We start from the raw sequence: 25,564 nt of genomic DNA, 5'->3' as shown, positions 1-25,564 counted from the left end.
AGTCTTCTGTGTTTGTGATAGACTTTGTATGTTATATAAGTAAAGGATATTTTAGTTAGACATTCCTAGAAGAGTTTTCACTTTAATTATAATCTTAATTAGAAAGTATTTATAATTATGACTCTATTGTTTTTTTATTATTATTGTAGGAGAATGACTGTAAGTAAAATAAATAAATAAATAAAAAAGACCAAAAAACCTGAACTACCTTTCCTTCAAGTTTCTTTGGGGAAATAACTGTCTCACCCATTCTCATTAATTTCATCAACAAAGAAAATTCAGGGGAAAAATGATTATTTTCATCAATCTTAATTTATTATATTTGAAATATAGAATACAATGAATAGCAGTCTTCCAGTGTCCTCTCAATAATAAATTCATTGAACAAATCCAATCCAACAGCCTTTTTTGAGAACCAATTTTGTGCCCAATGTGTGTGTGTGTGTGTGTGCGGGGGCTATAAAAAGAGACAAAAATAATACAAATTCTTTTTTTAATATTTTTATTGATTTCAGAGAGGAAGGGAGAGGGAGAGAGAGATAAAAACATCAATGATGAGAAAGAATCACCGATCAGCTGCCTTCTACATGCAAATTCTTAATGACAGTACACAGGAATAAGTGCCATAACAGTATATATGCTCCCTATAGACAGGTTTCAATCAAAGAGGAAGTGAATAATTCCATCCTCAAAAACCAGAAAAGATATTACCTCTCATGTACTTTTCTTTGAGAAAATATGAAGGTCTTACTTATTAGAACGGCTGAAACTTAGAGACATTAAGGCTTTTTACACTAATTTCATAATTTTATGAAAGGAAACCAATACAGACAGATTGAAAAATGTTCTAAATCCCATGTATATTTATAGATAAGAATAGCATTAGAATTTCCTTACTTCAAATCTGTTTGCAGTGTCTTCACTGTAAAGAAAAACTGTAGACAAATACATAGTGGAATATTTAATGGTGGATTTCAGCATATAATCCCGAATGGGGCATTTTGTTGCTTCTTAAACCACACCATCTGATTGATCAGTCATAGTTTTGGCCCCTAAGTACAAAATTGAGTAATACTTTAACAAAAATAAAACTAAGTTTATAACATTTGAAGAGTAATTATGACTAGGATTGCATTGTTTCTAATTTCATTTTTATATAATTTCACATAGACGTTCTATTTTCTGCATAGAGTGGTTTCTATTCTTCTCTTCCTATGAAGGAAACATAATGGCCTCATCCTTTTCCCACTGGCACAGTAGTGTGATTGTCTGCCATGCCTCATCCACTTTCTGTAGCTGTGACCAGATACAAAACTGACAGGCCAAGGATATAGTTGTATTTTTAATAGCAGATTTTTACTCATTATCAATTGAAAAAGTCTTATCTGCTCTATTGGGAGTATTGAAGGGGCTTTTTAAAGCTTCTTCTAAATGTGGAAATGATTTGGATAAGAATAAAGGTCACTATGTTCATGAAGTCAATCACTTTAAAAGTCATTGAGTTACAAAGAATACATCAAATCAGATCAAAACTACAGGTCAGTAGTCTGGGAGTTCGTTCAGGAAAGGGACCTTATCATAGTCATCTTTATATCCCAACAAGATTGTCATTTCTGGTTTTCATATCTCACTCCTTCATGAGCTTGACTTCTGAGAGTCTGGCTATGTTTTTAATTTCTGTTTTTTTCAGAGCAAAGCATCATTTATGAAATACCCTTTCAGTAACTGTCTGTTACATGATCAACTCAAGTGTTTCATACATGTTTTTATTTTAAAAAAGAAAATGTTTAATATATCACAGAGTATTGCTCCCCATGAGATATGCATGTAGTTGAGAGGTAAATGTAGCAAAATAAAGCCCAACTGGGGGTGAGGTTGGTTATCAAAGGAATTACGACCAACTATTTCATTTCAATGTCCCATTTTCAACTTCCTAAATGTGCATGTCTTTTTAAAATTATTACATTGTTTGAGTTACTTATGTGTTGGGCTTCAGGGGGCAACTATATTCCCCAGCCCATGTGTTCAGATTTGGAACCAAATGAGAAGGTATCTATAATAGGTGGCAGGATTCATTTACCAAACATACATGACATTTGTACTAAATACAAACAAACAAAAAACACATGCCCCAAAGGCTAATCTTGAAACAGCAATAGTTAGCAAATGCTACATTCTAAAAATGACTATTTTTATAATGAGGGTAGGCATAAATGATAAGAAAATGGCTGTTTCACAAAGAAATGGCAATAATTATTACATTTAAAAATATTTATTCTGGTGTGTGTGTGTGTGTGTGTGTGTGTGTGTGTGTGTGTGTTGGTTCAAGGACATAAAGAATCACAGGCTCATTGTCCTTAAATATTACAGCTACAGGAGGTGAAGGAGTGCCCTGGAGAACCAGGCTCAGAATTCAGCTAAGTCCAGACCAGTCACTAAGCAGACCAAGCCCATCTAATAAAATTTGTTTTGACTTTTGAGTTTAAGTGGATTTTTTTATATTGAAAAGATAGATATTAAGCATCTTACTTGAACATTTTAATGCAAGTGATGATATGAGGGACACATGTGGACACCTGTTTTTTAGTATATTGTTTACTTAACAATGATGCTTTATCATTGTGCATCTTTAAAACTTGCAAGTGTTTTAACTTATAGTAGTCCTTTAATTGTGTCTGTGCCCTTGTAACATGGGTATTATTTGAACAAATTAAGTAACCTGAGACTCAGAAAGTTTGAGGCTAAGCTATAACTCAACTGAGACTGAACCTCTCTTCATCATTTCACTTTTTCCTTATGACAACTCTTCTTTCACTCATATTTCAGAAAATACCAAATTTTAAAATTTTATAAACCCATGGAATTGTGTCCAGACTCATAATCAGAATGGTAATAAAATTAGTAGCAAGCATATGATTTAACTTGAAAATGACCACCTGTCAAAATGTGCTTCAGGAGTCAATAGCGTAGAATGCATAGCCAATAAAAATCCCACCTAGTTTTTTTAAAGTGTTCAGCATTTTCATTTTTGCTTCCACCTGTAACAACAATTTTTTCCAGAAAAGAATGTATTGCAACTGCACATAATCCAGTTAGACTATTTAGTTATTAAGTGGGTCATTAGAAAATGCTGGTTGAAGGCATGTACACTGAAGTGAGGAAGGCAATGTTGTATAGTAAACATTAACTTCATAAACTCCCTAAAACACTTAATTAATGAAAACCAAACATGGATAAAACCAATTTTCCCTGATTTACAGGCTCCCTTCATCTGGAAACAGCTGCTTAATGTGCTTCTTAAAAACACAGCTTGCTTCTTTCAGTATTAACAAGCTATTATTGTGAGTTATGTCTTTCTTTCAGTATATAAATTCACTTAAAGTGAATGCAGAGAATTTTATAAAATGCAAGTTTAATGTTGTTTTAACATATGCTGTGGTGATATTTTGGAACACTGACAGTTTTGATGAAGGGTATCTCTCTGTGGCTCTCATAAATTTAACTTTTGGCTTTTTAGTTGCCTTGTTTTTTAATGTCAGAACAACTTCTGCTTTTCAAAAATATATGCCCATTGGTGTAAACACAAACTCGTGGCATGGATGAGGATTCAAAGACTATGGCTTTGGCATCAGAACTGGGCTGACTTTTTCATAACATAACCTCACACAAGAGTAGCACTAATATCAGAAAATCATTGAGGGTTAGAAAGCTATCGGGTGGAAAAAGGAATTCTTATTCGATTAGACTCATCTGTGAAACTGGAGTTAGCTATACATAGTAACACACATGCTTACTTTCACCAACTTCATGTGTTTTTCTAACGTGGACATTTTAAATACAGAAAAAACTGTTCCTTTGTTCTATGGTATTTTAACTGTGATTCTGTAAATTTTTTTGAATGCTGCAACTCAAGAGGTTAGATTTTAATACATGAAAGAATAACATTTGTTTATAACATGTTCACAGTTGAATAAAGAAATTTTAACAAGCTGAAATAACCATTTTTATCATTACATATTCTATTTCCTTTCTCCTCAAACTTCATAAAATGAGGTCTTCCACCTCTTCTCCATTAAATTTTACACTTCCTTTGACTGTGAAATATGTCAAGTGAAAGGACTTTTAGAATAAGACTAGCAAACTATAATATATGAAATGTTAATTGGAGAAGGTGCTATGGTATTTATATTTGTCAAGCATTTCTAGAAGCATGGTAAGACATTAAAAAAAGCTAAAAGTCTTCTTCTCCCTGAAAATGAAAAAAAAAAGGTAATATTCCAGTAAAGATTGTTTCATAAATGTATAAAGATAATATGTTTCATTTTTAGCTTACATTTTTATGTCTTTGGTTTTATGTAATTATTATGAGTGAACTTATTTTTTAAATTTCTATTTGATGTCAGTTTTGAGATTCAAAATCTCAGATTTTCAAGAATAGCTGTTTATCCTCATTTAAGAATGAAAAGATCAAGAAAGTTGTCAAATTGTGTCAGTAGTGGGACTATTGGTAAATTAATAAAAGTCTTTAATATCTGTTGAGGGCTATAAACTGTCTTATCCATTTAGAACAGATGCTCTAGCAACACAACTTTTGGGCTCTCGCATGCTTCGCCCATCAACAGGAATTGGACAAGTGCCGATCCTGCTCTTCCACTGGATAGATCCCCCTGTCCTTGTAGATCTCAGCACACCTTCAGGGAAACTTCACCTTCTCTTCCTGATCCAGCCAAATTCTTCTCCACTCCAGGCTTTCTTAGCTCCTTGTACATCTCAATCATAGCATGTGTTTATGTCGATTTGTTATTACTATGACTGGACATTGTTTGGGTGATCATTAGACAATTCCCATCTTCCACTTGGGCTCTAAGCACTATGAAGTCAGGGACTGGTTCCTTTCATTCTCTTTTTATCCCTACATTTTCATATGCTTTTCTTTTATTGATTAAGATATTACATATGTGTTTTTACCCCCCACCCCCTCTCATGACCCCTTGTGTCTGTGTCCATTGATTAGGCTTATATGCATGCATACAAGTCCCTACATTTTAGAAAAATTCCTGGTGCTTATTAGTAGGAACTCAAAAACTGTTCTTGATTAAGTGAAGATGTTAGTGAATGGACAGATATGAGAATGGAAATCTCTATCAAACTATATATGCAACCACAAAGACAGGAATTCTTGAATATAGAAAAAGGACAAACAGATAAGAAATGGAGCTAGAAAAATTGGCAGGACTTTGTGTTAATCCAAAGAATTTGAATTACACAGTACATTGGATACCATGAAGTATTTTAAATAGGATAGAGAGTTGTTCCACTCTTCATTTTTGAAATAATAACTTAGGAACAATGTGAAGTCAGATTTAGAAGAGGGTATAAGATGCTGGGATGTGAGTTAGAATGCTGTGGCATCGTCTGATGATAGCTGATGAGGACAGAAACAGGGACAAGAGAAATGAGGATGGAGCCACTGTGGTACCTAAATTACTTCCCTTTGGTTTCAAAAGCTTTTTGCTTTGTTTTTCAGGTGGATCGGCAGCCCCAGTTTATTCAAGGCTACCGTGTGATGTATCGCCAGACCTCGGGCCTGCAGGCCACAACAACATGGCAGAATTTAGATGCTAAAGTCGCAAATGAGCGAAATGCTGTCCTAGTCAATCTGAAAAAGGGGGTAACTTACGAAATTAAAGTTCGACCTTACTTTAATGAGTTCCAAGGAATGGATAGTGAATCCAAAACAGTTCGTACTACCGAAGAAGGTCAGTATTCAGATCCCTAACATGAACCTATCTTAGACCATAATGAAACCAATGTCTGTTGAAGTTGTAGTTTATCATCTTTCTTAGAGGAGTAGCCAGAGAGATGATAAAAGTGAATCCAGGATGGAGTTTTTTCTCTTTTTGTTCTGAGAATTCCATAAAATCTGACAACTCAAAAAAAAAAGACATTCAAATAATTTGTAAACATTTGTCCCAAATCTTCTTTGTCAGTACATTGGAACTTGATTATAATATCTCTCCATATTTTTTTCCATGGATTAGGCTCACTTGGCTTCATCAAAACAGGCTACTGGAAACTCAAGAGCACAGGCTGTTCATTGTCACGCCTCTTAGAATGACATTTTCTTCTTGAAGTCTTCTTCCCTGTGGCCTCTGCTGATCTGACTCATAATTTCTAATTTAGAATGCCACACGGCATTCATGTTTGCAATAGTTTTCTTCTTACAGTTGTTTTCTCCCTTCCCCATTTTGGAACTTTTCTTGACTGAACTTTAAAGTTAACCTATGAGAGACATAAATAAATGTAGGTCTCAACCAGTCCATTTACTAGTGTCTTCTTTATTTAACTACATGCTTATAATAAATTCTATCATAAAACTAAAAAAAGTCAGATGCCAAGTAAAATAAATTTCCTACCTTTTCTGTTTTGTACTAATTTTATGTATATGCTCAAATTTTTTTTAAACATACTTTATATAAATTAATATACTAAACTCAAGAAAATGTATATGGTTTGTTCACACTAACATGTAAATGCTCATTTGTCTAAAGAGCTTTTCAAGTATGCATGACTTATAATAAGCAACACAATGAAAAGGTTATCTTGACATTGGTTTGCAGTGCGATACACTGACAGGCATAAGTGCAGGCTTTTAAAGGCATCACTAATATATGTTTAGGATATGTAAAGAAAAAAAGTACTAAAAATTAATAATAGAGTCATCACCATTACATTTTACTTAGGTTGAATAGGTATGGTACTAACAAGTGGGATAACTCAATCCAGAATCCCATGTTGAAGTATACTTCCAAAATCAATTCCCCTGCACTTAGACTTCTCCCCTGGATTAGACATTTGTCACCATCGCAGTATGTTCATCTCCGATTTCAGAGACCTTGTGAAGGTAACAAATGGAACTCAGCTAGCCTGTGCGTGGGAATGATGAGTGGTGATTTGGGTTCTTTCACATCCTTAGAGAGAAGCTGGGCACAGGAATCATTGACCTGTAAGGAAGCAGGCGTGGTGTTCTCTCCACGTCAGCAGAAAGGCCAACGAAAAACTAGCTCTCAGAAGTTATTTTTCAATACAGTCTACTTAATAATGACAAAACTGGTAGACGGTGGTGGGATTTATGTCATCGTGCCACATTTTAGAGCATTATTGTCACGCAGAGGAATAATAACGGGTGGTATTGTAGTATGTGTGTGTCCTGCTTCTGAATGTAAATATGACCAGACTTACCAAACATGGGAGACTTTATATAGACAGGCTTTAGAATGTATTTTACAACTCAACTGTATATATTTTCAAAGGGCTAAACCATGTAGAGTTATGAAAGCTTTGACCCTTTACATAATAACCCTTTGAATTTTGTTTTAACTGTAAGGATTTTTATATTGATTTTTCTTTCTTTGGTTTAAACTCAGAGATTCACTGAGAATTCATGCTTTCCATCAGAATTAGTATTTGTTACCTCTCAGATACACTGTATGGGACACTGCAGTATAAAATCAGAAATTCTTTTCACTCACCTTTTCTCAGTGGGGTTACAGAGAAACCATAAAGGAAGCAAATGGAAGAAGTTAAAATGTGTCCATGAGACATCTGACCCAACATGAACTGTTTCCATTTCTATCTTCAGAGTTCCTTGCCCATCAATATAAAATAAGTCTGAAATCTTAAATTATGAGTCAATTTAGAGCAGTAAATTATTTTTCCCAATATGAAAAAACAAGTATTTTCCATTTGTTGGTATAATTTATAACTGTATCTCTGTTTTTGTTATTAAAATCAAACTAAAATAAATAGGTTGTCAATAATGCCATCACTCAGAGATAATGATTAATAAAATTTTAGATCAAAGTTTTAAAATTAGACATACCTGTGTTCAAATTCTACCCTGTTGCTTTTACCTTCTGAGGTTATTGTGAGAATTAAATCTGACACTTAGCTCTGTGCTGGGTATATAGAAAATACTCATCAGAATGTTAGCTGTTAAATTTATTGTTCAGTACATAGTACTACAGCTATTGCATTTGCTTTAAATCCATCCATTATATTTAAAATATATTTTATAAAAACTGTCACTCTTGAATACTATATGCACAGTTAGAATACTGGAAACCAGAATCTCCTGCTTCTTGTCTTCAGATTTGTATTCTGCAAGCACCATTAATGCACACCAAAACTTACAGTTTGTGTTTATTCTAATTGCTTCTTCTACAGCCCCAAGTGCTCCTCCACAATCTGTCACTGTGCTGACAGTTGGAAGCCACAACAACACAAGTATTAGTGTTTCCTGGGATCCTCCTCCTCCAGATCATCAGAATGGAATCATTCAAGAATACAAGGTAGGGCCTGCATGAGGGAAGGTTCACAGAGCAGGCTCCCAGGGGAGTCTCAAGAGCACAAGAATGAGGCACATCTTCAGTGTCTCTCTTTTTGAACTTGAATGTAAATTAATATTTACATACTAGAAGCCAGGTGCACAAAATTCGTGCATGGTGGGGAGTCCCCTCAGCCCAGCCTGGACCCTCTCCAATCCTGGACCCCCTAGGGGATGCCCGACTGCCAGTTTAGGCCCGATCCCTGAGATCGGGCCTAAACCGGCAGTCGGACATCCCTCTCACAATCCGGGACTGCTGGCTCCTAACTGGTCACCTGCCTGCCTGCCTGGTTGCCCCTTACTGCCCCCCATGCTTTCCTGGTCGCCCCCAACTATACCCCCTGCCAGCCTGGTCACCCCTAACTGCCCTCCTCTGCCGGCCTGGTTCCCCCCAACTGCCCCCCCTGCTAGCCTGGTCACCCCACACAGCCTGCTGTTCAGTAGTTTGGTCGTCCCTCACTAACCCCCCTGTTGGCCTGGTAGCCCCACACAACCTGCTGTTTGGTCATCCATCTGGTTGTTTCGGTCATGGCAGCCCCTGGCTTTTTATAATTAGGATTTGAGTGACAGGTAAAACAGTGGTTCTCAACCTTCCTAATGCCGCGACCCTTTAATACAGTTCCTCATGTTGTGGTGACCCCCAACCATAAAATTATTTTCGTTGCTACTTCATAACTGTAATTTTGCTACTGTTATGAATTGTAATGTAAATATCTGATATGCAGGATGTATTTTCATTGTTACAAATTAAGCATAATTAAAGCATAGTGATTAATCACAAAAACAATATGTAATTATATATGTGTTTTCCGATGGTCTTAGGCGACCCTTGTGTAAAGGTTGTTTGACCCCCAAAGGGGTTGCGACCCACAGGTTGAGAACCGCTGAGATAAAACAACAAATGGATAGGGGATTAGAACCTAAACCTAAAGTCACAGATAACACAAACTCAGTTGCACAAGTAAACCATAATGGTGGAGCAGGGTTTTTTTCTGATTAGATTGTTGTATAACATACCTTATAGCAGAATTTTTAAATCGTGTTCTCAGAAAAAGATGCTCCCGGGGTTTAGAGTCGTGGGGTATAAATAGGAGGGTGGGCAGCACCAACTCCCACTCTGCTTTTATCTGCTTTTGTTAATGTACTGAAATCTTGCAAAATATATCATTCAAAAATGAAAGCCAATACATTTTGCAAAAACCATGTTATGAACAAATGGCTGATTATCTTATTTTTCAGCTGAGCTTTTTGCTATTTAGAAACAGTATATATCTATTGTTTCTTCATCATCATTTGGTGTTTAAGAGACACAAGATATATAACTGAGAAATAAGATTCTGATTAGGTAATGTAATTAGACCACATTAAAACTTGCAAAAATTTTAAAGCTATACGTTTTGTTATTAGTAAATATTTACATAATTCTGACAACAATAACTAGACAGTTCTATTAGAATGAAAAAGTAGACACCCTGTTTGACCCCAGAAATTAATATATGGTATGTGAAATTAAGCTGAATTATTTCACACAAAACATTGCAGATTGAATTGTTATTTCTAAGAAAAAATGATAAACTTAAAATATAACTTTTTAAATTAATGGTTAACTTACTGAAACAAATGGGAAGAATGTTCATAAGCACTTAAAATTATTCCCATTCCATTATAAAAACACAGGCATAAGAAAATTGGGAATAATGTTCATTCAAATAGGAAAATTATACAGATTTTAAAGGTTTTTAAGTGTTAGGACACATTGTTTTAAGACCAACAAAAATCTACTATAGTGTGTGTGTGTGTGTGTGTGTGTGTGTGTGTGACTTTTAATAAGGTTAGAATTTTACTATTGTATAATCTGAGACTAAATATCCTAAAGTTCCATCTACTTAAAAACTGATTTTTTTACAACATGAAAAATTGTGTCACAAATTATAAGCTTTCTCAATTATATGAGATTGCAATATTTTGGTGACAATGTATACGTAGGTCAGGACTAAATATTCCTCCAAAGTAACACAGGTATCATAGTGTAAATCAAAAAAATATATACAATTCACAAATATTGTTTTAAAGAATTAGCTTCAGGAAATTTACCTATGTCAGAAACAAACCTTTTATGTTCTTTTTGTATCTAGATTGTAAAATATTATATAATAAGAATACAAATATATAGAGAGAGCACATTTCTATTTATAACACTTTGCACAGTAACAGATTTCCATATCCAAGAAGAATGTATGCCTTAAAATTTTATTATTACTAGAAGTAAAAGTCCAGCATTCATCACATTAGTATTTAAAGACTTCCCAACACTTTGTTCTCATGCATATGTACTTGTGTGTGAATATATTGATCAATATTAAGATTTATTACTGTCAATGTAAATATTCACTTTAATTTCATCTCAGTCAATACCTATAACTTAAGTCAATTAATCTTGTTAGCTACTTCTGTGTAAGTTAATATTTTCTTAAATGAAATATAAATTACTTAGATGTGCACCTACGTACTTTGAATATTACAACTCACAATCATCATATTTTAATAGATTATATGTATAATAAATCTTGAAAAGTAAATTAAGAAGAGGAATTTATGTTTTAATCCCTATGCAAATGCTCAACCAGGGACCACTGTCTACAGGCATTAAGGAAATTATTGTGTTATGAGAATTCAATGTTGATTATTGGTTATAAAGGAACATGGCAGAGTTTCAGCTTTCCTTATTGTTCTTTCCTTAATACACACATACACACAAAAACACACACTGTATAAATTAGGCTTTAAAAATGTCAATAACGAATTCTATATAATAAAGAGCTAATATCCAAATGGTTGTCACACCCTCACACTATAATGCTGTAATGGCTCAGACATTCAACACTGGGAAGAGAGGAATGGAGACTAGTCAGGCACATATGAGCTCATGAGAGAGGAATGGGGACCAGCCAGGCTGTGGCCCGAGAGAGAGCCTAGCTGCCTGCCCTGTGGTCCTGGGCCCCAGCAGCTGGGGCTGCAGCCTGGGAGAGGGACAAGCCACCCACCCCACAGTCCTGAGGGTCAGCGCCTGCGGCTGCAGCCCAGGCAAAGCCACTCACCCATGGTCCCCTGCGGCTGCAGCTGCCCCAGGCGAAGCTGGCCCGGGTCCTGGGTGCCTGTGGCCGGCCAGGAGGAGTGAAGCCCAGGTCCCAGGTGCCTGCGACCAGCTGGTGGAGGGAATCCTGGGTCCCAAGTGTGGGGCAAGGCAGAAGTGCTTAGGGATGAACAGGCCAGCAGGGGGGGGGGCCGTTAGGGGTGATCAGGCTGATAGGGGAGAAATCAGGATTGATCAGGCAGGCAGGCGAAGGTGGTTAGGAATGATCAGGCCGGCAGACAGGTGAGTGGTTAGGATCCAGCGGTCCCGGATTGCGAGAGGCAGTTGGACATCCCCTGAGGGGTCTTGGATTGGAGAGGGTGCAGGCTGGGCTGAGGGGACCCCCACCCCCGTGTACCAATTTTGTGCACTGGGCTTCTAGTACTTCTATAAGCCTAGGAAGCAGTTGATCACTACTAAATATATTTGTTCTACTATATTGATCTAATTATGAGAAAGGATAAGTCTATCTTCTTTTGTTATTCACTTTACATTTCTGTAGATCTGGTGTCTGGGAAATGAAACACGATTTCATATCAACAAAAGTGTGGATGCAGCCATTCGATCTGTAATAATTGGAGGATTATTCCCAGGTATTCAATACCGGGTAGAGGTTGCAGCAAGTACCAGTGCAGGGGTTGGAGTGAAAAGTGAACCACAACCAATAATAATCGGTGAGTACCAACCTATGTAGTCTGTGTATAATTAGTTAGCTGGTGGAACGTAGATTATTTTTTGAATCTCCTTCCTGAGAGTGGATATGCAGTAATGAATGAGAGGCTACACACATCATACAGGCAAATGGGTTAGCTGACTAGAGTTTCTTACAAAAATGATTAGCCATTGCTCATACTGTTAAGACTCCCAAAAACTTCTTAAAATTATAATTACTGAGTTTAACTGGTGAAAGGTTGTTTAAAAATTATTTTTAATCAATAGTTTCATTAGTAATGTTGATACCAATCTATACATATATAAACCCTAAGTGACTGGTCGACTGGTCGCTATGACAAGCACTGACCACCAGGGGGCAGATGCTCAATGCAGGAGTTGCTCCCTAGTGGTCAGTGCACTCCCACAGCAAGAGCGCCACTCACCTGACCAATCGACGGTGCCAGATGCCGGGCTAATGGCTGATGAGCGCAGGTGGCATGAGCCTCTCCCACCTCCATGGCAGTGCTACTGAGCGGCAGCAGGAGGCAGCAGTAGGCACAGCAGGGCCGAGATGAGTGGAAACGGCTCGGTGCCCAGCCCAGGCTCATGCTCCTACCTGGCTGCCTGCCGCTTCACACTCTACTATATCCCCTGAGAGGTCCCAGATTGTGAGAGGGTATAGGCCAGGCTAAGGGACCCCATCGGTGCATGAATCTGTGCACTGAGCCTCTAGTGAAATATAATAAGAAATGAGGCACATATGGAAGAAAGTGCTTTCCCTTAGCCAAAAAAAAAGGTCAAATTTAACAAGAGACAGGCCAAAATAAACTTTGTAATCTATATATACTATCCTGAAGAAGAAATCCCTATTAAATCTATTATCATTATTACAGAAAATTGTTACCAATAACTATGGATATCTTTGCCTGTTCTTAAAATATATATAAATGGAATGGTACAGAACATAATATTTTACATCTGGCTTCTTTCACTAAACATAATGTCATATATATATATATATATATATATATATATATATATATAGCAATTACTATGTTTTAATTCTGAGCAGTATTAATTTGTGTGAATATATCATATATTATTTGTTTTCTCTTCATAAAATGAACATTCTTGTGTAAGCCATGTTGAGAACATTTTTTTTTCTTTGAGAGAAATAACTAAAGTGGAATGTCTGGATAACAGGATTGGAATACTTTGATTTTATAAAAGACTTTACACAATTTTTTTCCAAATTGCATACTTTTATAGAATCACTAGCAAAGAATATTATTTCCAATATTTCCATATTGTACCAACATGTGATGTTGCCAGTCTGTAATTTTAGCCATTCTTGTGAGTATAAAAAGTACTCACTTCAGTTTTCTTTGATGACTAAAAATGGTGAGCAAGTTCACATGTGCATATTAGACATTCACATTTTTTTTGTAAAATGTCTAAATCTTTAACTTTTTAAAAGTATGTTGTTTGTCTCCTGCTACTGATTAGAAGGAATTATATAACCACTCTGTATACAAATTCTTTGTCATGTATTTGTATTGCAAATACTTTTTTGTTTATGACTTCTCTATTCATTTTTTAAATAATCTTTTGATGAGCAAGTTTTAAATTTTAGTGAATTACAGTTGATCAAACTAATTTTTTACGTTTAGTGCTTCCTAGGAAATTGTGTCCTGCCTCTAGATAGTGAAGATATTTTCTTATGTTTTCTTCTACAAGCTTTATAATTTTAACTTTTATGCTTAAGTATATAATTTCTCTTCAAGTAATTACATGTGGTGTGAGGGTTGAGGCTTATTTATTTCCAAGTATATATCAAATTGCATTGGCATCATTTATTAACTTGCCTTTCGCCAGTTAACCATATATGTATGGACCCATTCCTGGATTCCCTGTGCTGTTCCATGTCTTTATTATATATCTGTCCATCTGCCAAACCACTGTTTTGATTACTGTAGCTTATAGAAAGTCATGAGATCCGGTAATGTGAACGCTCCATTATTTTCTCCTGCAAAATTGTTTTGGCAGAAGAACTGTTTCAAAGCATCTTGTCAGTTTCTACACAATATTGTTGGAATTGTTTCTTGAAAACACGTTGAATCTATACATTAAATTAGGGAGATTAAACTTTTTTTATTGTTGAGAGATTAAGTATTTAAACAGTGAGTCATTCTCTCCAAAAATATGATGTATCTCTTTATCATTTACCTTTAATTTCTCTCAACAATATTTTGTCATTTTCAGAGTATGGTTGTGTTAAACTTTTTTTCTGAGTATTTGATTATTTTTACACTAATTGGGTTCATAAAATTTTCTCAACTATTCTATATTATATATAAATTTAATTTAATATGTTGTTCTGTTATCACTTTATTAACTTCACTTATTTACTTTAATAGTTATGAACAACTTCTTATGCATATATTTGAAAAATCATCTGTTTTCTTTCTCCTTATTTGTGTTAATATGGTCAATTCTATTGACTGGTTTCAAAGATAAACTTTGCTTTGCAAATCCCAATCGGTCAGGATATATTATGCTTTTTACATATATTACTTAATCTGATTTGCTAATATTTTATAAAGAACTAGAGAGCCTATGCATGAAATTTGTGCACTGGGGGGTGGGGCTGGGGGAGGGTCCCTTAGCCTGGCCTGTGCCCTCTCACAGTCCCGGATCCCTCTCACAGTCTGGGACCCCTCGCTCCTTACCACCTGCCTACTCACTGTTCCTTATCTCTTGGCTCACTGCTCCTTAGCGCTACCACAGAGGCTCCTGCCACTGCCGCTGCCCTAGCCAGCTGTGAGCCCGGCTCCTGGCTGAGCAACGCTTCCCCTGTGGGAGCGCACTGACCACAGGGACCTCTCTCCTGTTGAGCGTCTGCCCCTTGGTGGTATGTGCACGTCATAGCAACCAGTCCTTCCGCTGGTCCTTCTGCAGTTTGGTTGATTTGCATATTAGGTTTTTAATATATAGGATTTGTGTGAGCTCTTATATGTTAAAGATACTAAGTATTTATCAAATATTTGCAGCAAATACATTTTTCCCAGTCTGTCTTTTAAAATCTAGACTCATTAGCATTTTCCCCTGTAGCTACATGGATTCCTTTAGATGCCTGTTTTCTTCCTCATTGGAATTCTATGTTATTTTTATTGCTATAATTTCTTTTTTTTAAGAGTCTCTTATTCTTATTGAGTTATATTTTCTTCTAGTTTGCAGCCATGGGACCATAATGGCTTCACCTCTAACTTTATTTTTTACAATGTTTTTTTCATTTATTTGAGAGAGAGAGAGGAAGAAAGTGAGAAAGAGAGAAACATTGAGCCCACAATCTGGGCATGTGCCCAGACAGGGAACCTAACCAGCAACCTACTGGTATACAGGACAGACATCCAGGCCTGGGCCTCAGGCTTTTTACTGGTTGTTGTTAATGCTTATTGGAGTCAAAGGTCCTTCACGGGTGGTTTCTTATGCTAATGAGCTCCCAGTTTCTGAAGGAGGCTGACGATTCTCCTTCAGGGTTTTCACAGGACAGGGGCACCTCGCAGAACCCCTACTCCTAGAAGACTCGCCTTTCAACAGTAATAACAGAACAGCTGACACTGAATGGCCACTTAACACAGGCCCCAGCACTCTTCTAAGTGCTTCACCTGATGACCTGGCCTGATCAACAACCCGAGGAGGCTGGCACTATTATTCCCAGCTGTCAGATGAGAAAATAAAGGCACGAGTTGTTAAGTGATTTGCCCAAGTGCAGGGCAGAGCTGGGAGGCACGCGGAGTGGGGGCTGCTGGGGAACAGATGTGCACACAGATGACGCAGGGATTCCCATCATGAGAGACAACTGAGGCAGGACAGGACAGTGCTGGGAAGAGAGGGAAGGCAGCGGTATTGCCCCAGAGACCCAGGGAGCACATGCTGGGACCCGGCTGGACTCCTGACCCTCAGGGGTTTCATATTGCAGAGCCATCTTGCCCGGGAATCCAGAATCCGAGTTCTCCCAGGGACCCCAGGACACGGAGCAGGCAATTTCCACACCTGCCTACATTGCCAGTTAAACACGGGTTCGTAAGCCCAGTGAGGCAGGGGGCAGATAATCACAGTGGCAAAGTGAGGCTTAGCACCTGTCAAGCACCGGGCTGAGAGCCTTATGTGCACATTCTCATGCACACCTGTAACATTCCACTGAGGCTGGTACTGTTACCATACCCATTTTATAGATGAAGAAACCGAGGCTCAGAGAGGTTACACAGGTCTAACTGGCGGAGGCTGTGTGACTCCAAAGTCACCATGCCCCTCTGCTACCCCCAACCCTTAGGTGAGTGGCGTTGCTAAGTCCAGCTTTCCTCTCCCTCTTGCTCTGGGACACCCGATGATCAGCAGGGCTGAGCAGAGGAGGAGAGACAGGGCTCCGAGGGACCCAGCAGGGGACCTGGCCATTATTTCTCTAGAGCCCAGTGATAAAGAATCAATAAGGAAAAAGACTTGCCGTTTCCAGGCTGTTCTATTGTATCTTCTTCCCACTAGTGGAAATTGGTATGCCATGGGCGATGAGAGCCTGTGGGCCGGGGAAAGGGACCAAGAGGTTGGCCATTCTCCCCCTCGCTGGCCTTGCCCTTGGCGCTGGTTGACCTCTGTGTGTGGGGTGATTGGGGACGGGGCCTTGGCCTGGCACCTTTGCATGCCCCGCCCCCCCAGGGTTCCCCCAGTTCTCCATTGGCCATTAGGGATGGGAGCCTGAAGGCCAGGGGGAGGGACTGAGAGGTCAGAGAGGTCCGCCTTTCCCACACTCTGGGGGTGGGGGGCTTGCAGGGCAGAGGCCTTGGCCTGGCATGGCCCGTGTCCCCTGCCACCCACCCCTGGCTCCCCATTCTCCATTGGGGGATGCGAGCTGCCGGCTAGGGAAGGGACCAAGAGGGGGAGTGGTCGTTCTCGCTGCCACACCCCAGTGTCCCAGCGCCCACTGTTAGGTCGTCCAAATGGTCCTGACACCCCTAGGCTATTATTAGTATAGATTTTGTATCTAGTCATGAGGGGTATTGATTGGTGGTTTTCTTTGTAAGGATTTGGAATCAGGGTTGCTAGCTTTATGAAATAGGTTGAGATTTATTCCTTCCTCTTCTATATTTTGTAAGAGTTTTTCAGGCCTTGTATTATTTCTTCCTTAAACACTTCTTAGAATTCAGCAATTATATCTGTCCCTGGAGTTTTCTTTATTTTTAGAAATTTAAACTTAATTTGAGTTTTTATTTCTTCTACGTTGGTTGTGGTAAATAGATTTTTGGTATTTGCTCACTAATAAATCTGTCTTATCCATCTAAGTTTTGAAATTTATTAGCATACTAGTGGCCCGGTGCATGAAATTCGTGCATGGGGGAGGGGTTTTTCTTCAGCCCAGCCTGCACCCTCTCCAATCTGGGACCCCTCGAAGGATGTCTTACTGCCAGTTTACAGCTATTGGGCCTAAACCAGCAGTCAGACATCCCTCTCAGAATCCGTGACTGCTGGCTCCTAACCACTCACCTGCCTGTCTGCCTGATTGCTCCTAACCACTCTGCCTGCCAGCCTGCTCTCCCTCAACTGCGCCCCACCACCGGCCTGCTTGCCCCCAAATGCCCCCCCACCAGCCTGATTACCCCCAACTTCCCACCCTGCTGGCCTGCTCACCCCTACCTTTCCTCCCCTCCCACTGGCCTGTTCACCCCCAACTGCCCCCCACGGTCCTGATCACCTCCAACTGACCCTGACTGATGGCTTGCTTGCCCCCAACTGCCCCCCCTGCTGGTCTACTTACCCCCAATGGCCCCGCCCCCCCACCAGCCTGATCACCCACAGCTGCCCTCCCCTCTTGGCCTCTAACCACCTCTACCTTGGCCTTGCCACCATGGTTTTGTCCAGAAGAACATCCGGAAGGTCTCCTGGAAGGTCTCCAAGTCTAATTAGCATATTACCCTTTTATTAGTATAGATAGAGGCCTGGTGCATGGGTGGAGGCTGGTTGGTTTGTCCTAAAGAGTGTCCCGGATCAGGGTGCAGGTTCCCTTGGGGCATGGGGCGGCCTGGGCAAGGGGCCTGTGGTGGTTTGAAGACTGGCCACGCCCCCATGGGGTGAGGGTCCCCTCTGGGGGGCGTGGCCAGCCTTGGTGAGGGGATGAGGGCTGTTTGCAGGCTGGCCATGGCCTTGGGCAACCCAGGCTCCCAGACCCTCCTTGAGCAGAGGACACAAGAGCTGGAAGCAGGTATCTGGGATTTATTTAGCTTCTATAATTGAAACTTTGTTGCCTTGAGCAGAGCTCAGGGCTGGCCAGGACGGGCAGGAAGCTTGGCTTCCTCCATCACCAGGGGAAACCCAAACCTTCTGTATGCTCCAGCTTTGTGGCCACAGCCATCTTGGTTTGATTTATTTGCATACTCGGTCCAGAATGGCTGGTGGGCGTTGCTGGTGGGCATGGCTTGTGAGTGTAGTGGAAGTACAGTCAATTTGCATGTTTCTCTTTTATTAGACATTAGAGGCCTGGTGCACAAAAATTTGTGCACTCGGGGGGGAGGGGGAGTCTCTCAGCCCGGCCTGTGCCCTCTCGCAGTCTGGGACCCCTCAGGAGATAATGACCTGCTGGCTTAGGCCTGCTCCCAGGTGGCAGAGGGCAGGCCCAATCCCTAGGTGCAGCCCCTGGTCGGGCTCAGAGCAGGGCCGATTGGGGAGTTGGGGCGCCGCCCCCTGTCATGCACAGAGCAGGGCGGATTTGGAGGTTGAGATGCCACCCTCAGTCATGCTCAGGGTAGGGCCAATTGGGGGGTTGGGGTACCGCCCCCTGTCACACTCAAGGCAGGGTCGATGGGGAGGTTGCGGCGCCACCCCCTGTTATGCACAGAGCACGGCCCATCAGGGGGGTTGGGGCTCCGTACCCTGTCATGCACAGATCAGGGTCGATCAGGGGATGGAGGAGCTCCCTCCTTTCACGCACAGAGCAGGGCCCATCAGGGGGTTGAGGAGCTCCCCCATGTCATGCACAGAGCAGGGCTGATCAGGGGGTTGAGGAGCTCCCCACTAAAACTCACAGAGTAGGGCCAATAGGGGAGTTGGGGCACCGCCCCCTGTCACACACAGAGCAGGGCCAATCCGGGGGTTGGGGCACCGCAGCCTGTCACACACAGAGCCGCAGCGTGATCAGGAGGTTGGGGAGCTCCCACCTATCAGGCACAGAGCAGGGCTGATCGGGGGTTGGGGTGCCTTCCCCTGTCATGAACAGAGCAGGGCGGATAGGGAAGTTGTAGCCCCGCCTCCTGTCACACACAGAGCCACAGGGCAATCAGGGGATTTGGGCGCTGCCCCCTGTCATGCTGATCCCGGTGCCGGGAGGCCTCCCGGCTCCGCTGATCCCAGTGCTGGGAGGCATATTACCCTTTTACTATATAGGATAGAGGCCGGCTGCACAGGTGGGGCTGGCTGGTTTGCCCTGAAGGGTGTCCTGGATGAGCGTGGGGGTCCCCACTGGGGTGCCTGGCCAGCCTGGATGAGGGGATGATGCTGTTTGCAGCTGGTCACACACCCTTCAGGGTGGGGGTCCCCACTGGGGTGCCTGGCCAGCCTGGATGAGGGGATGATGCTGTTTGCAGCTGGTCACACACCCTTCAGGGTGGGAGTCCCCACTGGGGTGCCTGGCAAGTCTGGGTAAGGGGCTGAGGGCTGTTTTCAGGCTGGCGGGTGACTGAAGCTCCCAACTGCTCCTTTTTTTCTTTTTTTCTTTTTTTATTCTGGGCCAGCTTTAGCTCTGAGGCTTGGCTCCAGCTCTTAGGCCTTGGCTGCTGAAAGCAGGTATCTGGTTTGTTTGGGTTCTATAATCGAAACACTGTTTCAACTCCAGCTCTGAGATCCCGGCTGGCTGAAAGCAGGTTTCTGGGGTTTTGTTTAGCTTCTATATTTGTAACAATGTTTCAAACTGCAAGCTCAGAGGCCAGCAGCAGCAGGCGGGGAATGTTGGAGTCCTCCATCACTGAAGCAAGCAAGCCTCATGTTCGCTTCAAGCTTACTGGCTGCCGGCCGCCATCTTGGCTGGCAGTTAATTTGCATATCACCCTGATTAGCCAATGGGAAGTGTAGCAGAGGTACGGCTAATTACCATGTTTCTCTTTTATTAGATAGGAAGATGCTTATTTTCAACTTGAGGCCTGGTGCACAAATCCATGGGGTCCCTTGGCCTGGACTGCAGGATCAGCCAATACCACCAGTCCAACATTGCCTGAGGGATGTAGTAGTGTCCGAAGCAGCAGGTGGCCTGGGAGGAGCTGGAGCTCCGGTCAGGCGCCCCACCACTCCCACTCATGCTGTCCCTGCTGAGCCTGCTGCCAGCACTGCTGGGTAGGCTCCTTGCCACAGCTGTGCTCACCAGGTGTGAACTTGGCATCTGGCGCCCGTCGGTCAGCTGAATAGTGCTCCCGCTGTGGGAGTGCACTGACCACCAGGGGGCAGATCCTGCTTTAAGCGTCTGCCCCCTGGTGGTCAGTGTTCATCATAGTGACAGGTTGATCAGTCAACTGACTGGTCGCTTAGGCTTTTATATATATGTAGATATCTCCTTATTTGTAATTATTTATTGTAATGTTTGCAAGATGTAATAATACCTCCACTTTTATTCTTATACTAAAGGCTCAATGCACGAAATTTATTCACTGGTAGGTTCCCTAGTAGCTGCAGGCTGCAGGCTACTGGCCGGGGACTCCCTCACTTCCCCTGGTAGCCTGCTGCTGTCACTGCAATCCCTGCCACTCAGAGCCTCCCTACCTTCCCCTGGCCAGCCCTGCCCCCTGGTCGAACTCCCAGATGAACTGCTGGTCAAGGGGACAATTTGCATATTATGCTTTTATTACATAGGATACTGGAGATTTCTATTTTCTCTCATCTCCTTTTTTATTGTCCCCATCCTTCCTTTCTCTCTCCTATTTTAACCATCCTGGGCAAGGTTTCATTAGTTTTGTTATTCAAAGTATAAACTTTTAACTTTTTTAGTTTTATTTATTTGTTTTCTAGTTGATAATTTCTGCTTTTTTGTCTTCTCCTTACTTTTATGTTGCTTCTTAAGATAGAAACTAATACCAATTATTTGGCATTACTTCTTTCTAATATGAAGATTTAAAGTGATAAATTTCCCAAAAAAGTGATAAATTTCTCTATAAGCACTTCTTCAGCTGAATCTTTTAATTTAATATTTTATGTTACTTAATAATTTTTAACATAACTTTTGATATTTAGTATAGAGTTGAAAAAATGCTTTCCACTTCTAAGGATTTCTGTTTTTTTACAGAGGTTATTTAGAAGTTCATTGTTGAATTTCCTAATGTTTTGGGATTTTCCAGATAGCTTTTAATTACTGATTTCAAATTCAATTCCACCAAGGTCAGAGCATGTACATTGTAAGAATATGGCCTTTTAAATATGGAGATTTGTTTTAATGGACCAGCATTTGTTCTTAATGAATGTTTCTTATGCACTTGAAAATTATGTGGATTTTTCTCTTTTAGAGTAAGATGTTAAATAAATGTCAGGTCAAATTAGTTGGTAGTATTATTCAGGTCCTTAATGTTTTTCTGTCTATTCTTTTAATTAATAAAAAAGAGACTAGCAATTTATTATAATTATAAGCTTGTTTATTTCTTCTTTCTGTATTTTGTTACTCTGTTTTAAGTGAATGCATTTTAAGATTGTTATATCTTATTAATGAACTTATCCTTTATCATTATGAAATCTCTTACCTATCTACTAGTAAGATTTTTGTCTGTAATCTACTTTATCTGATATTAGATAGCCACATCATATTATAAGTGTTTACTTGGTTTGTGTTTTTTCAATCCTTTTATTTTAACTTCTGTTTCTCTGTATTTAAGGTTTATTTCTATTTTAAAAATATATTGTTAGCTCTTTCTTTTTTTACCCAATATGACAATCATTGCCTCTTAATTGACTTATTTAGACTATTATCTTCAATGGAATTCATTTGATGCATTGGGGCTTAATATTACAATATCACTATTTATTTTCTAAGTTTATCGTATTTACCTAATTTCCTGATTTCTTTTGGATAAATTAAAATCCTTTCTATACTATATTTTATGTCTAGTATACCTCTTTTTAAAAATATATATATTTTGATTGATTCCAGAGAAGAGGGAGAAGGAGAGAGAAATGGAAACATCAGTGATGAAAGAGAATCATTGATGGAATCATTGGTGGGCTGCCTCCTGCACACCTCCTATTGGGGATTGAGCCCACAACCCAGGCATGTGCTCTAACAGGGATTTGAACCATGACCTTCTGGTTCATAGGTCAACGCTCAACCATTGAGCTGTGCTATACCTCTTTTTTAATGGTTACTCTAAGATTTGCTTATAGGATAAGGATCTAAAAATATATAATTCCATTTTCCTTCCTCTCTTTCTGCTATTGTTATGCCTTTTGCTTGTATACTAGAGGCCTGGTTCACAAATTCTTGCACGGGTGGGGTCCCTTTGGGTGGCCTGCAGGGATCGGGCCAAAACCCGCAGCCCAACGACGCCTGCAGCTCCTACCTACTGCTCCTGCTCATCCTGGCCCCACTGTGCCTGCTGTGGGCTCTTGCCCAATTAGTCCCAATCCAGAGAGGCTCATGCTGCCACAGCAGTGCTTGCCAGCCATGAGCCCTGCATCTGGTGTCCTCCCAAGGCGAGTGACCTGTGGGATCAAGCTGAAACTGGTTCTCCAACATCCCCCAAGGGGTCCTGGATTGTGAGAGGGCACAGGCCAGGCTGAGGGACCCCTCAGGTGCACGATTGGGCTGGGGAGGGATCAAGGGAGGGCTCCAGGGCATGTCCAGCCCATCTTGCTCAGTCCTGATGAACTGGACCCCAGCAGCAAGCTAACCTAATGATAAAAGCATCTGTCCCCTGGTGGTCAGTGCACATCATAGCGACTGGTCAACCAGTTGACTGTCTGCCCTCTGGTGGTCTGTGCACGTCATAGCAAGTGGTTGAGCACCTTAGCATATCATTAGCATATTGCTTTGATTGGTTGTTCAGTTCTGCTGTTTGGTCTATTTGCATATTACCCTTTTATTATATAGGATATGTAACAAATGCCAATATGCAAGTGTTATTATTGATTGTGTTTTAAGTTGTCTATAGATAGAAAGCTATGAAAATGGTAAGATCAACCTTGTTTATTTCCCTTTTTTTACAATCTTGCCCTTTGTTTCACATATTTTGTCGAGTATTCTACTTGTTTATGGTGGGTTTGCATGTCCATAGCTGTTATTTCTTCATGGCAAGAAATACAAGTATCCAGTGAATTATTTATTTCATATAGTACACTCTTGTGTTTTAGAATTTCCATTTGTAATCTTTTATATTTTCCACTTCCTCTGAAATTTCCCCTTTTGTTTATTGATTATAACTCTATTAAGTTCATGAACATATTGTAATAGCTACTTTGAAGTACTTGCCCCCTAGTTTCAACATTTGTATCACCTAATGGTATATGTCTACTGATTTATTTTCTCTTGATCTTGGGTCTCCTTTTTCTAGTATTTTGTTAATATTTTGCTTGTTTTTCTATACCAGCTAATTTTTTTTTACGGTACACTGGACATTGCAGGTAACATGCTATAAAATTTTGTTATCTTCTGAACAGTGGTGATTTTGTTCTAGACACAGTTGCATTACTGGCTGAACATCTTGATCCTGGGTTGGCTTGCTTTTTTTACATTTTGTTAGTATTCTAATTGTTTATGGATTTGCATGCCTGTAGCTATTATTTCTTCATGGCCAGAAATGGAAGTAGCCAGTTAATATGGAGCTGTTGATCTTTTGGCTTTATTCTTAAGTTAAAACTTCAGTTTGATTTTTACTTCTAAGGCATGGTACACTTGAAGTTTCAGTGAAATGTTTAATATGTTTATCTAGTTCCCTTAAGTTGATTAAATTAAAAGTTCAAACACAATTTTCTCAGCAGTGGACAGATGCAGGAAAAGTCTGTTCAGCCTTTTCAGTCTTCTAGCTTTTGGTTCTCACTAAACCCTTCATTCTCACCATACGTCTTCTTTCTGCATGCACAGAGTTCACTCCAGGACAGAGGGGGATATATCTACAGGTTTTGGAACACCACTCTCCGGTGGCCTCCTCTTTCACGTGGTTTCTCTTTTAATTCTCAGTCACTCTGAAGCTTTGAACGCTATCTTCTTCCACATCACATCAATAAGATTAAGGTTTTCAGCTTATGTTCTAACTGACTAGCCCTGCATAGATTGAGGTCTCCCAGGGAGAAAAAGTACCTCATAAGTTTAGATTTTCCCTATTGTGGTCCTTTCTTTCAAGAGGCAATATCTCCAGTTCTCCCTGCTTTTATTTGCTTGTCATAATCTTTAACTTTTAAAAAATATCCTACCAAGAATTTATATATTTTAAAAACACTGTCTAGTGTTTGATGTAAGCCAATTTGCCATTCCATTGTCTTCTGATTATTTTTTGAAATGATGCACAGAGAGCATACTGCTCATTTCTGGAAATCATTTCTTATTACAAAGTATTTATTGTATCTGAAGAGATTTAGCATTCCTTTGTAGTGGTAAATTTTTTTTAGATTCTCCATTGTAGTGGTGACTTTTTTTTTTTTTTAAGATTCTCCAAGTTTCCCTTCTTATATATAAAAAGGAATTGAAGAGAAAAAGTTATAATACTAACTTTCCTCTAAATTGCCTTTCCTTTCTTAATTAGTCATACAGACTGAATTAATTTCTTAACCTGAGGGAAACCTACAATCTTGCCTTTCTGAGATTTTTTTTTTTTTAATAAATTGGACTCAGAAAGAAATACAGGTACACCCAAAAGAATTTAATTGACATATATATTCCATTTATAGTAGTTAGAAATAAGTTAATTCTTAACTTAATTTAGATATGAGACACATTTAAAAGATGTAGTTTTCTATGAGAGCTCCTAGAAGACTAAACAAACCTTGTTTTCATTTTTGTACTATCTCTCTAGCACATATATGAAATGGATTGAATATAATTGTTTAACTAAAGATCAGGAAGATTGAATATCTATATTTTCCTTTTTATTTTTCTATAATCTTTAGTTATAAATATAATTTTCAAGCATGGCAATGTTTTGTTATTGTTTTATAGTGACTACCTGTTTGCTCCCCAATATTTTGGGGATTTATAACACTGTGAGGCAAGTAAATAATTGCAAGCATATCAGTTTACCATGTTCATGTCATGACAGTTAAGAAATTAATGAATGTATAGGAATTGAAAACGATAAAGTGAATATACAATTATGTTAAATCAAAAGAAAAGTTTCACTTAACTCATTATTTTAAGAAAACTAAGTCTTTAAATGCAA

General features: G+C 39.8%; 1 protein-coding gene across 1 annotated transcript in view; it reads left to right on the top strand.

Moving 5' to 3' along the window:
• Positions 1–25,564, top strand: part of ROBO2 (roundabout guidance receptor 2) — a 702,928-nt gene that overhangs the window by 596,620 nt on the left and 80,744 nt on the right. The window contains exons 14-16 of the mRNA XM_081087410.1: positions 5,528–5,759; positions 8,227–8,351; positions 12,022–12,193. Of these exons, the coding sequence (XP_080943536.1) occupies positions 5,528–5,759; positions 8,227–8,351; positions 12,022–12,193 (529 nt within the window). The remainder of the gene's footprint in view (positions 1–5,527; positions 5,760–8,226; positions 8,352–12,021; positions 12,194–25,564) is intronic.

This window comes from Myotis nattereri, assembly GCF_964212035.1.
Source record: "Myotis nattereri genome assembly, chromosome: 3".
Lineage (NCBI taxonomy): Eukaryota > Metazoa > Chordata > Mammalia > Chiroptera > Vespertilionidae > Myotis > Myotis nattereri.
This window is presented reverse-complemented; position numbering and strand designations above follow the sequence as displayed.